The 17,657-nt window shown below is 38.4% G+C and overlaps 1 protein-coding gene across 4 annotated transcripts in view; it reads left to right on the forward strand.

The window, feature by feature from the left end:
* The window catches only part of TOX3 (TOX high mobility group box family member 3), a 117,238-nt gene that overhangs the window by 84,730 nt on the left and 14,851 nt on the right, over nt 1-17,657 (forward strand). For 2 of the 4 annotated variants that reach the window (XM_021094181.1, XM_021094177.1), the window contains exons 2-3: nt 846-911; nt 4,907-5,161. In XM_021094181.1, the coding sequence (XP_020949840.1) occupies nt 867-911; nt 4,907-5,161 (300 nt within the window). In that variant the 5' untranslated portion in view covers nt 846-866. The remainder of the gene's footprint in view (nt 1-845; nt 912-4,906; nt 5,162-17,657) is intronic. The other 2 variants (XM_021094180.1, XM_021094179.1) reach the window with 1 other exon arrangement.

Consider the following 17,657-nt stretch of genomic DNA (forward strand, 5'->3'; position numbering starts at 1 on the left):
ACCTGAAAATACATTTTTTGCCAAAATCCAAGTTTTACATTTTGATAACAGGTCTCTAGAAGTAAAGAGCTTATGTCTGAAATGCTGATACAGTCTTATTTGTGGTGGTATGAATGGGCTATTGTGTCAGGGAATTAAGTAAAAATTGCTGTGTTCATAGGATCCCGCTTACTTTTTAAACCTCTTTGCACTTAATGTTACATTGAGAGATTAAATACCACTGTTTTCAACAGCTCTGATGGGTAGAGATATGGTTTGAAACTCTGCTTGGAAATTTAAAAAATATTCTTTAGTCTTACTATTTATTTACATTCATGCCACACCCCATTCACGAGAAAAAAGAATTTGAGTCCCGGGAATTGGATTCTCTTCACTTTAATTCACATTTTAACCTACCCACACTTGTGACATCTGTTCTTGAAAAGTAAGCTATGAAATCCCAACATGCTTTAAAAAAATGTGTCAAGGTGATTTTCTTGGAAACTCTTTTCCTTCTACCCTCTGACAAATGCCAGTTCGATAAACACCACCCACTAGTGACCAGTTGGCCAAATGTTTGCAGTTCTCTCCCTTCGCTATTGGTCTTGATGAGAAACAACATCATTTTCTAGAATGATTGCGTTAGCTTAACTCTGTGCTTTATTTTTCAGAGGGCACCAAGCGACAGCATATATATAGCATGGTGCTCTGAAACCTGCCACAGTTCCCATTTGGTCCGAGTCAAACCACCCTTTTATCTCATAGCATCAGTATTCTTTCCAAATCCCATCTGAGCATTACGTAAACCCCCAGAATTCTTCTTTACGGTGCTGCATATTAACGTAAACCAATCTGTTTTCTTTCAGTTTGCAAATAACAATAACTACATGAATATGGCTGAGGCCAACAACGCTTTCTTTGCAGCCAGCGAGGTAGGTGTCTGCTTTAATGTGTTTGTTCATGTTTTGTACGGTATTTAGATCATTTAAAAGGCTGGAAGGGAAAAGCAAAGTATCGAATTTATCTTGCTCTTACGTGGCACAAGGTAATGACTTTGGAGGAGAAATGAGAAAAACCTATTGGAAGAGAAAATAACCTGACAGGCCTTGATCCCTTGTCCATCGGCTGTTACAGACAGTAATTCACACACATATCTCTTGATGAAAAGAATATAGATGCAAATAAAAGTAAATGTAGAAGAAAGGATAGAAAATCTGTCTGTCCAAACTATATTGGTGTCTATACAGATAAGAGGTTATTTTGGAAACTAGGATGGAAGGGACTTCAAATAGAAAATACTTAAACTTCACATAGCTCTGGGGATAACTTCATTAAGTTGCCATGGTTTGGGAATAGTGTGGCAGAATGGTATTATAGTTTCTTGGGTCTTCTGTGGGAGTGATGTAGAATGTGTTTTATTTTTTGTTAGATCCTCACAGCTGAGTACAGTGCCTGGCACGTAGTAGATGCTTAGTAAAAATGTAATGAATGAATGAATAAATGAATGAGTGGGCATGCTCTAAGACTTAGTGATAGCTGGGAAAACAGAGCAATGGAATCTAAAGGCAGCCCCATGATGGCTCTGGGTTTGTCTGAAGTTTACCAGCACACATGGACACGTCTCTTTGTTGCTGTTTTCACTGTATCCCCTCCTTAGACTTAGGGCTGCTGTCTAGTCACACTGACCTGCCCTCCAGGAAGAAACAAAACAAAAAACAAAAGCCTCAATCTTGATTAGATCAAGGACTGTTTTCCTAAAAATGGTGGACCGTGTGAGATTAAGATTTTAAACCAAGAGCAAGCAGAAATGCAATTGGTCCAAATGGAACATTTCCTCTTGTGGGTCCTATAATAAAGTCTTCATTTTCCAAATACATTCAGATATAGGATGCGGAACCAGCCTGACCCCAGAGAATGAAAATCATAATGGCTTTGTAAATGATCTTGGTACCGGGAAGCAAGTGATATGAAAGAAATTAACGTGGAGAAATTATCAGAAAAAGTGGGGAAGCAAGAACTAAGGATATTGGTAGATGAACCATTTTTGCAGTGACCATCATCTCTAACCAAGAAGACTGCCTAGATAAGGGAATATTGTTTGGCACTGGCTGCTGTGTTGTTTGTGATAATGAGCACAAACCCCATCTGTAAGGACAACATGATGTTTCATTCTGTAGGATTTTTTTTCCCTACATTTGAATCAAACATTGATGAAAGCTCTTCTGCCAGCAGCTGTTCAGAGACAATTTAATTCCAGCTGTGATAATTCACCGTGTCAGACATTGGCTGTTATATGTTGATACAACAGTTCTCCAGATTTGCATTTTTATCAAAAGGAACAAATGTTTTGAACATTTCAGTACAGATGGTATTTAACCATGTACATACTACTTTAACATGTACAAGGTAAACACTGAAAAGTCAATATCTATAAAAAGTAATCATATAAATTCTAGCTGATTAATCTGATATTGGTCCTATGGCATCGCTGCAAAAGTCAGTGTCTTTTTTTGGTTGATGCCATACATGGTTATTTTTATAATTTTAGATAGCCAGTGTTTTGATTACTCTTTTCTCTAAGGAATGCTTAACTTCACATTTAATGTCTTACCACTCAAGGAAAGTCATTTAAGAGTTTAGCATTTTCTTAGTTATATAATTTTATGGTATTGTTTTATTAGGTTATGAAATAGTGATATTTTAAATTCTAGCTTAAAATTAATTTGTCTTTAAAAATATGCTGGAGAGACATATTATGTATAAAATACATCTCCTTATTTATAAACAAACCAAAAAAAACCTGAAAACCTCCTTAATTTTGACTGCCTAGCATAAGGCATGCTTTATGTTAGCATTTAAAAGGTAATCTTATGTAATGATTTCACTGTACATCTTTTCTTGAACAAAAATGAGGCCCAAGTGTTACTGCACTCCATTATAGGATGTGCCTGATTTCCCAATCACTGCATTAAAAGTAAATTTATCTGATTTTTCAACATTTTAATGAGTGCAGACTAATTCAGGAAGACTTGAGGTTTGATGCTGTAAAGTCAAAATTGTGCCTGAAACCAATTCCCTTCCCATAGCTATCACCCCATAGATAGCACCATGGGGACTAAGACACTCTGAGTTTGAAATTCACACATTTGCGTTATGTTTTCTGTCTGTGTCATGATTACCCTGACCATTTTTAAAGTACTTTAAATATTTATTGAAATAATATTTCAAGTGTTAATTACAGTGGTAATGAAAACAGCCAAATGCCACATATCAAGAATGAGTGTTTATCCGTATTGTTAATGTGATATGTTAGATTTCATTAAGCAGTAATGGGGTAGCAAATGAGTCACAAATTACAGTTGCATCTGTTACTAGACCACATTAGTGCCAAAATAACGGCAAATGCAGCCATAGGGCTACATTCATTAGCCAACAACGCTTGTGGCCAATTCATCCCTTTGTGTTTGAGAACTCGGGGTACCCCAGTAAGAAAGTGACATCTTTGGAGGGGTTGTTATTAGACTAAGTATGCCAGAAGATCTCATATTTCATTCTAGCTTTCCAATGTGTTATGATGCTCAGAGGTTTTGCATCTGTTGAATCTGCTAAGAACCTCAAGATGTTCAGTTGTCCAGCCATACACTCCCATAGCTTGTGACCTCTTTATTTCCGATGAGATACAAGTAGCCGTTGATGGGTTCTATATGCAAGAAAATTTTTTTCCCTTGAGTTTGTTTCTATTGTCTCTTAAATGGTGTTTAAGTTTTATCATTATCGATAGCTTGATGCATGATGATTTTCAACTCTTAATTAGTTCTCTTAACCAATTATAGCAGATTCAAGTTATCTTGCACCGATTCATTCTTCCAAAAGTACCATTAATAATAAATGAACTATAATGTTGACCCGCTGAGCTAGGACTAAAAATATCTGAGCCCCTCCGCCCCAATCCCTTCACCCTACCAAAGAGGATATTCTTTCTAGACCTTGACCTGTCCCCCCACAGAAATCTAAGTTCTCTTTTAAGAAAGGTGGTTCGTGGGGTTCTGCAAAACAGCCCTGATTTACATCCCAAGGCCCTGTGTGAAAACACTATCTTTAAGACTCTTAAGCAGTCAAGAAAGCAGTCCATTATCTACTTAGGTCTTGAGAAAGAACACTTGTCTAAGGAAAAGAGCAGCATCCATAGCATTAGTACATTTCTATCAATATCTCTCAATGCTTGTTCTATAGTCTTTAAAAGCTGAGGACGGGCAGAAAAGTGTTCTGATAAATATATATCAAAATCTTCACATGAAAGAAAATAGCCCTCCTTCGCATTCGGATAAAAGCACTGGCTATGTAGGCTCTGATAATCCTTATGTAAAATGCGCTCTTACAAATAGTACCAGTTTCCACGGAAGCATTCATTGCACTTGAGAATAAACCAATAAGGAAATTAAAAAAGCAAACCATACAGTTAACACGACTTGCTTCACATGTTGTGGCAGAAAGTAAATATGTGTAATGTTCCCTTCTGCCCTAACGTGTGTGTGAACCACAAAAGCGTCAGCATTTTATGAAGCATGTGGATAATGTAAGCGTTTGAGCTGTTTCACTAACATATCAATAAAGTGGCAATTTGTTATATAGCCAAATCTAATGTCGCTGGTGCTCCAACTAACAACAGAGACAGATGTTGCTAATTAAGTACGCATTAAAAAACTGTTAATACTGATACTCCATTAAAACCATATGATAATGAGACTTAAATCTTTAATCAGAATGATCAGCAAAACTTTATATATGGAAGTCTGTGTTTTAAGATGTTTTCCTTTGAGAAATAAATATTGGGCCTCGCTCTATAGTGTTTGCATGTGTTCCCGCCCAGGAGAAATAAGATAACAGGATCAGAAGATGAAGATACGTGTATTTTGTTTCCTTTTAGCAGACATTCCACACACCAAGTCTCGGGGATGAGGAGTTTGAAATACCCCCAATCACGCCACCTCCAGAGTCAGACCCCGCCCTGGGCATGCCTGATGTACTTCTACCGTTTCAAGGCCTCAGCGATGCGTTGCCTTCCCAAGGAAGTGAATTCACACCCCAGTTTCCCCCTCAAAGCCTGGATCTTCCTTCCATTACCATCTCAAGGAATCTCGTGGAACAAGACGGCGTGCTTCACAGCAGTGGGTTGCACATGGTAGGCAGCAGATGTACTGCTTGAAAGTGTTTTATTTATTGTGTTCACTTCTCAGGGTGACGATCTGAGAGCCCGTGTTCTCGTCCGTGCATGCCTGTCTCCCGGTGAGCAGGTGGACTGTTCTTCCCAGTGCCATTTAAATATAGGTTCGGGATGAGTCCCTGGTGTTGGACAAGAGGGTGTTGGGTTGGTTAACAGTTACTTGAAAGAGGATGACCCAACATGATCCTTCTGGTTTGAAATGATTTCTAAGGCTGATTCATTGGTTTGAAAACAGCCAACCTTCCCTGCCTTGGGTTTAACAAAGACGTGTACTTGAGTTGAAGGTCTGCCCAGGAGAGGTGTTTTTTTTTTCTTTCGGTTTTTTTGGTTTTGTTTTGTTTTGGTTTTTAAGAAATGAAAGCCCTTATCAGGTGCCTAGGTTTTTTGCATTTGTTGGCTTATAACCTGTTTAGGACACATGATTTGCTGCTACCTGAAATGAAATATCAGACTGTGATCTGGACAAAGGGAGAAAGAATAATTGCTTATAACCAGCAGAGGAACATATAGAGCAGGTTATTGTGTGAAATATACCTAATGGTGTTATTTATTACCGCAAACACCGAAGAAGGCACTCCAGAGAGCCAAGATTGCTAATGCAATAATTTTGGTTCTATTTTTCTTAGTGCGCAATTATAGTCAGCGATCACCAGAGTAAATCTGCTTAAGTATTTTAAACTCTTCTGCTGGGATTGTTTTTTTTCCACCATAGTATATAAGGCATTTGGGTCTATCTAGGTGAGGTACGAAAGCAGACATTTTAAAACAAGATTAATAGTTTGTTGGGATCAAATGAAACAGATGTGTTGGTATAACAAAAAAACAAATCCTATTGCTTGTTTACATATTTCTCTGCACATTATGACCATGCCAGTGATGTTTATTGGTTTCATTGTTAATTCCCCAGATAACAACAGATGATTGCAAAATATGTAGTGGATTAGCGGTGCAAAGATTCAGTGTGCGCTCTGAAATATAAGATTACTTTCCCAAATAGGATTGCGGCAACATAATTTTCTTTGCCTGTGATCTTTTGTGTTTGAGCTGCACATCGGGGTTTTTATTTTCACTTTTTTTTCTTGTTAGAAAAGAATGCAGGGAACAGTCGGGAAAGGGTCATTAAGTATTCATAAACGTTCCTTGCCATCGCAAATAATTGTTTCCTGTGGACTTTCTTACATTTTTGTCCCTTTGACACTGGAAGGGAGGGTTCTGTCCTCTGTTCCTCTACCGTCAGGCTCGCAGGGTTGTGCCTGGAAAATAATAAAAATAAAAAGGGTGTTTAGTCACCAAGGGAGTTTGCCCAAGGTTCACCATCATTCATAGATGCTCAGCCAGGCTCATTTAAGTTAGGGAAATAGTTAAAAGACCCTATAATGCATGCTAAAATGTGTGCCTTATTAAATTGGTAAATATTTATTAATAATATAAGAATCTGCCTTTAAATTAAACATCTGATGAATTACCTTGCCTTAAAGCTATAAAACTGTTATTGCTGCTATAAAAAAGTGTAAAGGAGGCATTTTGACTATGAAATTTCATTTCATGGTCAATTGAATTTACTATATTGGAAAGAACTAAAGATGGAATCATAAAATAATTATGATATTCACATACACTTAAAGAACAATGCTTTCACGGACTGGCATTGGGAGAGAGGACTCAATTTTTAATGCTTCTTTTGTAATGTATTGCTAATCACTAAAGCAGTTGAATTATTTCATTGATTTTTAAAAGTATAAGCACTCCAGCTAAGTGCAGGCTGTTGTCATGGTATTTACATGGACCTCATCACATTTATTGGTGCCTTTCTGAAGTTTTGCTGAACCCGAATGATATTTCTTTGGGCTGGAAACAAACCAATCTTGTTGAAAATTCTAGTAGAATTTCACCTTGAAGAAATGTCATGGGATTTTAAATCACAAATGTTGGAAAAAAATAAAATGTACCGGGACAGAATTATGATGAATACAATGTGTCGTCGGCTTTGTTCTGTGTACTACCTGACATGTTCACCTATAAACTTGAATTCAGAATCGCCAGAGGCATGGTTAAAAATAGGTTATGTCAAGGTTCTTCTGTATTTCCCTGCGGGTACCGAGGTGGCTGGCTACATCATAATGCACCCCAGCAGCTCCTCGGAGATTTCCCTTAGGAAGGTCACCAGAAAAATAATAAATAATACTTGATATATCATGCATTCGGCTTCCTAGTGTGCACTGGCTATTTCATACCTTATGCAAGTAAGAAGTTTTATTATTCAAATGAATATGGCTGTCGGTTGAGGATTGCCATGGTGAATTAAGACCATCATATACGGAGAAAAGCCAGCTTGTTTATGTGGTATTGAACCAGCTTTTCTTCAGAGCTTCATTGGTTTTCCTTTCGAAAGAGTGACAGTTTGTCACATTACTGATTAGCTGTGTTTTTTTGTTGGCGACCAGCACAACATGTTTATCTTCCTTAAATGTGTGTCATTAGATTTTAAAAAAAGAAAAAAGAAAAAAAAAAAAACCCAGAAAGCAAGGACAAAAAAGGAAAGGGGGAGATTAAAAAGAGTCTAATGATTAACATTGCCATTTCAAAATATGCAAATAATGCCCCGGTATTCAAAAGCGAATTGTTGAAAAACATGGAAAGTCGATGCATTTGTGACTTCAAAGAACAACCTTGATTTGCTTGTTGTGGATACGTATATTTTAAAACAGGATGTGGTTGGCAGGACGAAATCAGCAGTAATGGTCTGGTTAAAAATCCTTTACCTCTAAGCATTATTGTCAGTTCAGATGATCATCTGGAAATTATTTTAATCTACAAAAGATTGCAATCCTAAAAATCTACAACGTGCGCTCCAAAGGGTCTTTTTTTTTTTTTTTTTAACACCTCTCTATAATCTGCCCAGCCTGCTGAGTAGCACTGACATCAGTAGTACATCAATTTCAGAAAGTGGATTATTTTTACTAGACAGCTATTGTGACATATTGGGTCAGTCATAAATGAAAGATATTCATGCAAGCATGCAATACTTGTAATGAAGTCTCACTCTGACCTTCTGTATGATTGATTCTGTAATTTAGTTTTCTCAGGCAGTGCCTGAAATGAAATGAAATCATGTTGAACAAGTTTTGAATACCCACAGTGCACCAGGAGAAGAAAAATCTGCAGCCCTAGAGGCTTGAGAGAGAGCAGCTGAACGATTTATCTCTATGCTATTATAGCCTTTGCCAGCATTCAACATTTCTTTCTTTCTTTCTTTTTTTTTTTTTTTTTTTCTTATTTGGCTTAAGTACTTAATTCTGCAGGTAGCTGTAAATGGGAAAATAAAATGCTGTTCAGATTTAAAATGACAGGACAGGAGTATGTGCAGGAGACTGATAAAATATCTTGAATAGAACTGACCTTTCATGTAGCTGAAAGTTACTGGGGGATTCATCCTCATAATTACCATATAGATTATTTTTATTTCTTTCCTGCAATGAAACATTTCAGAGAGCAGTAGTGCTGATTGAATGAAAATTGAACTTGTTAACATTCTTTTCAGCTTAGCCTGTTGTACATAACAGAAGGTTAGCTTTGATGAATTTCAAAATTCTCTTTGATATCCAGGAAACAGACAGTAAAATAATTGTCTCTAGTCTGATATTTTTTTGTATGCCCCCCAAAAGAGAATTTATGAAACACACTGATAATTCACGTACGTTTTCTTCATGCATTATATTTCATGTTTAGAGGACCGACATCTTCTGTTTGATATCGCTTTGGACTTAATTGTGAGAGCACATATTTATAGACAATGCTTTTGGTGCTCTCGTCACATCGAACATGGTATTCGAAAATTGAAAAAGATGCAAGTAAGGGAGGTAAATTTGAGTATGGCAGTCTCTGTACTTATTAAAGAAAGAATAAGAGGGGGGAAAAAAAGTCCTGTAGAAGGTATGCACATAGAGAAGAAAAGTTATCAGCTTTTAAAATAATCATAAAGCTCTGAAGTCATAAGACATCATTTTTGATCAGAAAAATGGGAACGTATCAAAACAATACTTCTAAGATTACCAAGCTTAGTTTAGAAGTTTTTTTTAGTTTTCACACAGTCATTTAGCATGGCTCTAATTTTGAGTTATTGTTGTTTTCACGAAATAACATTCATGCCGTTTTTATACTTTCCAAAATCTAACACTAAGAGAAATAGCAGACTTTCAATTAATACATTGTTTTAGCAGTGTCGCTTAATGTGTTACAGATAAAACAGTTATTTCATGGGTCATTAATGTGTTTAATGCGTGGAACGTTCTATTAAAACAAGCCCTTATTATTGTTATGGACGTGTTCATTGCCATTGTCAATAGAGGCTGCAGAGTTAAATTCCACAGGACGATTACCACGTAGCCATTGGGGGAACCAACAATTTTTCATACAAATTGAATGATTACTTCAGTAATGTTTATTTTTGGCCAAGTTATGGTTGAAACGTATTTTTATTTTAAGTTAACCAGAAAAGGCACGGCTCACATAAGCAAAATAATGCACTTTGCATGGAATGGAACCTATCTGCAACGTCCACGTTTGCAAATTGAAACCCTATTAACTTCAGCAGACATTTCCTGAGCACCTACTAAGTGCTATTTATTTTTCTGAATCATTGGAGACGAATCATTTTAAAAATTGATTTCTTGATTAGCCGTGTCTCTTCCATGGAATGCAAAAATTCAGAGTCTGATTACTGCTTCAAAGAGGCCCGCTGTTCAAAGTCGACTTTAGTTGGGCTGTTACTGCACCTTGACACTTGTCTGCCCCAAACACCCAGGCCACAGACATTTTCTCAGCTCCCTTTCTTGGTAGAGCGAACAGCCTTGGACCATACAGAGCTTAAAAGAAATATTCTCTATTCTTGGCCTAGAAATGCCTACTGATCCCAAATCTATGAGCGTCCGAAAGGTTGAGTTTACTTTAGGATCATGTATTCAAGAAGGAGCATGTTCTGAACTTGTACAAAACCCAGCTAGCTCTTGTGAAGTGTGACGTGTGATTATTTGCTCGATTTATCACATTCAAGGAAAAGTGTTATTAAAAAGTTAGTCTGTATTTCCCTGTATCTTGCTTTTAACATGTGTATCTGCAGTTGGAATCTCCTGTAGCATTGGCAGTACTTCCCCTGGGGGGATCAGAGACAGTAGACACACCCTTTTATATTACTCAGTCTCCCAAATAAAAGTGGCCTGATGGCGTAAATGGTTTTTACAGGGATGCGTACCACTGCCTCACTTCCTTGCCTTCACAGCATGTGTCGCTCTTGGAAATGGTGCCCTTTGCTTGTGTACTGCCTGTCCTCTGCCCTCACCTGTCTCATTGGCTACTCTCATCCTCAGGCCTGGAAGAGTGTCCGGGCTGGAATATGCTAGACTCTCAAATATTTTCTTTGTCCAACATATGAATGAATGATAGGATAATGAAAGGATGTGCTTTATTGAGAGCACACCTTGACTACAAAATAAAAATGGGAGGGTGTCTTTAAAGTATCAACAGGTGTCAGAATGGAATTCCTCTTGAAAATTTGTATTTAGGATTGAATAAAATAAACTTGGAGCTGACTCCTTGGCAAAACAAAGGAGTTACGGGGTATATGAGAGAATACCATTGTTTTATAAAAAACTCCTTTAAAAATTTTTATTTTGCTGAGAAAGTATTAATTAACTTTGGGGAAGACTGTTTTTCACAAAACTTTCATCAGTATGTATGTTTGATTATAACCCTGAGAGTAGTTATTAAGTAAAAATTATCTATTTCAGTGCAGATATTTTGATGACTATGGAGTTTATGGTACGTAGGTCTATAATTATCATCGGTATGCATTTGGCATAACTATATTTGTTTCAGGTTCTTTTGGGGTTGGGAATATGCTAGCTATGCATAAGTATGGATTGATTGTTTATTTGGAAATAAAATTTTAACATCACTATAGGACATAACTAAATAATTGAGCATAAAATAAATGGCCTGAATTTCCTATGTGTAGTTCTCTGATACTTATTAACACAAAGCGATTGTATTGCTGATAATTGTTTAATTACTCCATTTCTCAAGAAATATTGATTAAAAAGCTGCATAGTGAAAATGTGTTTATTTAATCACGGCCGCTAATATATTTGGGTTATTTGCCTCTTAATTAGATGTTATCTTTTATTATGAAAACCCAACATTGGATCATTACGGAGAATATTTATTTGTAAATGTAGATGAGAGGGGCATTAAAACATTTGCATATGGGACTTTTAAAAATCCTTTGTGATAAAATCAGTGCAGATGGAAGTAAGCACCATAGTACTGAGTAAAAATAGATAAAATAGGGAGTTCCCTTCATGGCGCAGGGGAGATGGTCTAACTAGTATCCATGAGGATACGGGTTTGATCCCTGGCCTCGCTCATCGGGTTAAGGATCCAGGCGTTGCCATAAGCTGTGGTGTAGGTTGCTGACGAGGCTCAGATCTGGCGTTGCTGTGGCCGTGGTGTAGGCTGGCAGCCTGGAAACCTCCGTGTGCCACGTGGGTGTGGCCCTAAAAAGCAAAAAATAAAAAATAAAATGAAATTAAGTAAATAAATAAATAAAATAGAATCATGTGTGATATTTAAAATGTAAAGCTACATCTGAAAGCTTATATCTTACATTTGTAAAAGGAACCAAACCCAATGCAGGAGGATGTTCTACTCGAAGTGAAAGAGAGAAGATAAATGCCAGGCATGGGAGGGAAAGGGAAATTCACTCTGGAGGAACTGGTCCTTACCTCAGGCCTGAAAGTAGGAGCCAAAATATGGAGAGGAGGTAGAGTTTTCTTGGCTTAACAAATAGGAGCAAACCTCATCCTGCCTTTCCCCTCCCCATCCCCCCAAAACCCACATACCCTTATGGAATAGAGACATGATAATAGAACACAGGGATTTACGCAGTAGGGATGTTTTTTCACCTTTTTGATCTCTTTCGATCTTGATTAAGTCAAGGGGCTAGTAAGTCTTTCACACCTCTTTCATCCTTTTTCAAAAAGACAAAAGCAGAACTCTGGCCCAGGACCTTAGGCAGATCCCTGGTTTTAGAGAGACTATAATGGGATTTTTTAAAATACTTTACTTGGTATTTATCTGGCATCCCTCTGAGTACCATGGATCTCAGTTTTTAATTTATGCTAGTGATCTAAAGTTTCCTTTTTAATATAAAATTATTCAGATGTTTAACCCTTCACTCAATTAATGCTCAGTAGTAGATTGGGCTTTAGGCAGTTTCAGAGAACGAAGGAAGGACTGAGACCTGAAATATCCATTCCTTGGTTTCCTGTTTTTTAAAAAAATCAAAAGACAGGAGTTCCCTGGTGGCCTGGTGATTAAGGATCAGGCATTGTCACTGCTGTGGATCAGGTGTGATCCCTGGCCTGGGAACTTCTGTATGCCTAGGGCATGGCCAAAAAAACAAAAAAACTAAGCATGGAAAATATATATTAAAAAAAAAAGACAAAGAGGTTCTTTCATCAGTAGAGAGAGAAGCAAGCCTCAGCTGAACACTCCCCCAACCAAGACAGACACAAACCAGCAAGGCATTGTTGAGCAAAGGTGTTGTTGAATGGTACTTACCCGGCAAATAGAAGGCGAGGTGCTTCCTGTTCTGAGAAGTTCATGACCTCCCTATTCTGAATGACCTTCTCTGATAGCAAAAATTCATCCTCGAGTACTCTTCAAAGCACAGGTTGAGGCATTAGGCTGTATCTTTATCGTCATACTATTTACAATTAAATCCAAGTTGTACACAGTTAATGGATTGCCCATGAAGTATGATCGGTTAATGCATATTGGAATGAATTACCTCACTAGACGAGTACCGAGCTTTAAACTTTCAATGGCATCCTTCTACATCCTGAATGGAATCCGGGGTGGATTACAAAACCTGTTACTCATGGCCATTACTGGCCTCGCCAGCTTCATGGCCAGCCTGGCCTTTCCTGGCCAGTAATGCCGACCCCTCCTTTTCTTACCGCAAGTGCTACCTTAGGCCACAGGACTTCGTTTATGATCTTCCTCTCTGTGTGGGATACCCGTCTCTTTTTTCTGACTTATGTGGCTTCTACTCTTCCTTTATACCTTAGCTCAGTGGGTGACCCCTTCAGGAAAGCATTTCCTGATGTCCCCACCTTGCATGATCTGGCCCATTCTCGCTGCTCCAAACCCACTGCATTTTGCTGTTCACCTTGTCTACCTGGCTTCCACCTCTATGGGTGTCCTTTTTATTTCTCAAACTTGCCAAACACTCTCTCCCACCTCAGACTTTGCACGTGCTCTTCCCTCTGCCTGGAACATACTTTCTTCTCATTTCATGGTTGGCTTGTCTTCATTCTTTAGGTATCAGCTCAAAAGTCATCTTTGAGAGACCCTTCCTGCTGACCTAATCAAATGTGGCCACCTGTCCTGAATAATGTTTTTTTGTACAGCCTGTATTTTTTTTAACAGTATTTATCACCATTTGAATCTTGTTTATGCATATGTGTTCATAAAATATTTTCATTGTGTCTGTTTTCACAGACAGAACTGTGGACACTCCTTCCTCCTCCCCCTCAAGAAGTTGATTTCTATTGTATTTGTGTGATAAAGCTGTTCATGGGGGTCGGGAGGCTTGGCCACCAAGGAACACTTGCCTACATCTGGAGACGTTTGGTTGCACAACCTGGTGGGGGAGAGGAGGCTATTGGCACCTAGAAGGTAGAGACCAGAGAGCCTGTTAAACATCTAGAGTGCTCCGGGGTTGCAAGCAAAGAATTGGGTGCATTCCTTCAACAAAGAATTATCCAGACCAAAATGTCAATACTTCTGAGGTTGAGAAGCCCTTATCTAATGTTATCAATTAGAAGACAGAATGAGATAAGAAGAGAGAATGAGTTGTTTCCAAAGGATGAACAATTTAGAAACTGATGCAGATGAACTCTCCATGTAACACATAATTGGGAATTCTCATCGTGGCTCAACGGTAATGAACCTGACTGTATCCATGAAGATGTGAGTTCGATTCCTGGCCTAGCTCAGTGGGTTAAGGATCCGGTGTTGCCCATGAGCTGCAATGTAGGTCGCAGACTTGGCTCAGATGCCAGGTTGCTCTGGCTGGGCTTTAGGCTGGCAGCTGCAGCTCTGATTCGACCCTTAGCCTGGAAACTTACATATGCTGCAGGTGTGGCCCTAAAATGACAAAAAAAAAAAAAAAAAAAGAAAAAAAAGAAAAAGAAAAAAGTAAAATTAAACGTAATTGTGAGAGGTATCAGAAAAGCTACCAGCATTCAGTCCTTATTGTTGAACGTGATAATAGCAATCTCTTATAACCCACTCGCTACTTTGTCTTTTAGTGATCATTGGTAAACCTTTCAAGGCTTAACTGTAATAAGTTAAGAGACAATGATTTGCAAAAATGCATTAAATATCTTAGGGCTATATCATGGTTATACATTTCCTTCTGATGTCATTAATTCTAGGAAAAGTTGTGAGCTATTTTTGAAGGTATATACATATATATGGATTATTCTTGCTTTATACTTTGTCAATTTATTAATCCATTCTAAATTTTATTTAATTACAGTGATATTTAAAAGAATCACATGGTAATTTTCCAGTTTTCAAAGATATATAATTAGTATACTGGCCTGGCTTCTCTGGCCTGGCACATAGTAAGTGCTCAATAAATCCGTTTTTTTTTTTTTTTTTTTTCCTTTGGCCATGCCTATGGCCTGAGGAAGTTCCTGGGCTAGGAATCGAACCCAGGCCACAGCAGTTATCCTGACCCAAGCCACAGGAGTGACAACATGGGATTCTTAACCAGCTAAGCCACCAAAGAACTCCCAATTAATACTTTTCAACTGAGCTGACATCTTTCTCTTGATAAGTGGAAATCCTAAGATCAAAGGAAGTGTCTTTTAAAGGGTACTTTTTTTTTTCTTTAATAGAAAATGATTGGAGCTGTTAAGGATGGCCAAGTTCCTCAAGGAAGTTGTTAATAATCGGTGGCCCTAAAGGAACTTGAATCTCTAAAGAGACGCTTTAACCATTAATCTTCTTATACTGTAATCCTCACACATAGGAAGTTATTATCGGATAACTGTGGACCATGGTAAATGCTAGCACATTTTGATGCATTGATTATGTGGTTCAGAGGTTGCCTGAAAATATTTCAGAGGTCCTTGATGTATTGTCCTGTGGGAGATAAGAAAGGTGGGGCCAGCAGTTTTGGGATCTGAAGACTGTGTGCATGGCTCTAAGTTTTGGCAAGACCTTGACCCCATTACCACTATCCTTCAGGGGTGGTTTTGCACACTTTCCCCACTGCAGGGAAACCCAATTTTTAAAAAACGAAATGTGGGAGTTCTCATTGTGTCTCAGAGGATTACAAACCCTATCAGTATCCATGAGGACGGAGGTTTGATCCCCGGCCTTGCTTAGTGCATTAAGGATCCGGCATCGCTGTGAGCTGTGCTGTAGGTCGCATATGTGGCTCAGAACCCGTGTTGCTGTGGCTGTGGTGTAGGCCAGCAGCTATAGCTCTGATTCGACCCCTAGTCTGGGAACTTCCATATGCCGCGGGTGTGGCCCTACAAGGAAAAAAAGAAAGAAAGAAAGAAATGTTGCGAGGAATCTCAACGTATAAAACAAATGAAAAGAGAGTTGCTTTTGCTGAAGAGGGATGGTGGCGGTGGAGAGCTCAGAGCCCCTTTCCTCCGTCAGTGCGTGCTTCCGCCACGGTGGCACCTGGCTCCCCAGGGCACAGTTTCCCCATCAAGCCGTCACCAGCCAGCTCCATGGCCCATGGACTCACTCTCATCTAACATGAGGTATAATAGTACCTAATTCAGAAAGTTATTTAGAGGGTTGAATTGGAAAATTCGTAGTAAGCTTAGCACAAGTCCTGGCGGGGTCAACATACGGTAACTCTTCCTTTTTCGTGAACCTTGGCTATTTGTCAACAGGAGCTCTCAGGCAACCAGGTTTGTAATAATGGCATAAACGGCAGATAGAAAGCGTTCTTTATCAGGAAGCGCTGATAAAGCCAAGCAAACTTGGCCTTTTCTTTGAAGATGACCTTGTGAAATATGTATGTCTGGGATGCATCAATCAAGCATCTATACATGCCGATGTTCATGGGCCTTTGCGTAAAGAGGGCCAAGTAATTCCTCAGTCAATGAGAAAGCTGTGTAAAGGATATCTCATTCTTTGTGGCCATGCCAGTTAACTACTTTACTAGTATACAGTCAGAATTAAAATACTATGGCGTTGCTTGTAAATATTTTAAAACATTTAGATTTAACTAAGTCTGGGAGCTCCCATTATGGCTCAAAAGGTAAAGAACCCGACATAGTGTCCATGAGGACGCAGGTTCAGTCCCTGGCCTCGCTCAGTGGGTTAAGGATCTGGCGCTGCTGTGAGCTGCGAAGTAGGTTGGCTCGGATCTGGTGTTGCCACCAGCTGCAGCTCTGATTTGACCCCTAGCCCGGGAACTTCCATGTGCAAAGGTGCAGCCGTAAAAAGAAAAAAAGAAAAAGAAATACATAAATAACTCTGAAAGGACTTTTTAAGAGCATTCTAAAAGATGTATTTGGAGAGTAAAATTAAGCATAAGACAGCTTAATTCCCAGTAACTGGGAGCTGGAAGGGGCATTAGCAAGCATTGGTGGAACTTTCAAAGAACATGCAAGAGTGGACAGTCAGCTCAAATATTTGAAGACAAATAGCTAAATGTATGAAGAACACTAATAAAAAGAAATTAGGACAAACTGATGACATAAAATCCACTTTTGTGATATGAGTCTGCAGAAGGACGCTTGCCAGTAGAACGTAGTATTTTAGGAGCAGTGGAAGAAAATATTGTCAGTGAGACAAGGAAGAGTGGGGTTGTTCTGGTATGTGTGACAAATTTCTCCAGGAGATTCTGTAGGAATTTGATAACTCAGAAAAGGTCAAGAAGTGGAAAATTTGTGCATTTCCTATTAAACCCTATTAATTAGCTATACAGACTATTTTGACTGTGTGTATCTTCTTTTTAGTTTTTCCTAACTAGAGTGTTTTAGTTTGTTTCTTTTGGTTTTGGTTTTTGAAAAAGAAAAAGTTAAGATACTCCCCTGCTTACCCTTTCAATCTAGCCTCCTCTAATGTAACCACTGTTTACACATTTAAATTTTTTTTTCATTCTGAAAGTTTTATTGAAGTAGAGCTGATATACAAGGTTGTGATAATTTCTGCTGTACAACAAAGTGATTCAATTATAATCGTACACACATCCATTCTCTTTCAGATTCTTTTCCCACATAGATGATCACAGAATAGTGGGTAGAGTTCTCTGTGCTGTACAGCAGGTCCCCGTTGGCCAATCATTTCATAGACCTCAGGGTGCAGAGGCCAATCCCAAACTCCCAATACACTTTTTTTTTTTTTTTTAAACAAA

The sequence above is a fragment of the Sus scrofa genome, chromosome 6, assembly GCF_000003025.6.
Source record: "Sus scrofa isolate TJ Tabasco breed Duroc chromosome 6, Sscrofa11.1, whole genome shotgun sequence".
NCBI classification, from domain to species: domain Eukaryota; kingdom Metazoa; phylum Chordata; class Mammalia; order Artiodactyla; family Suidae; genus Sus; species Sus scrofa.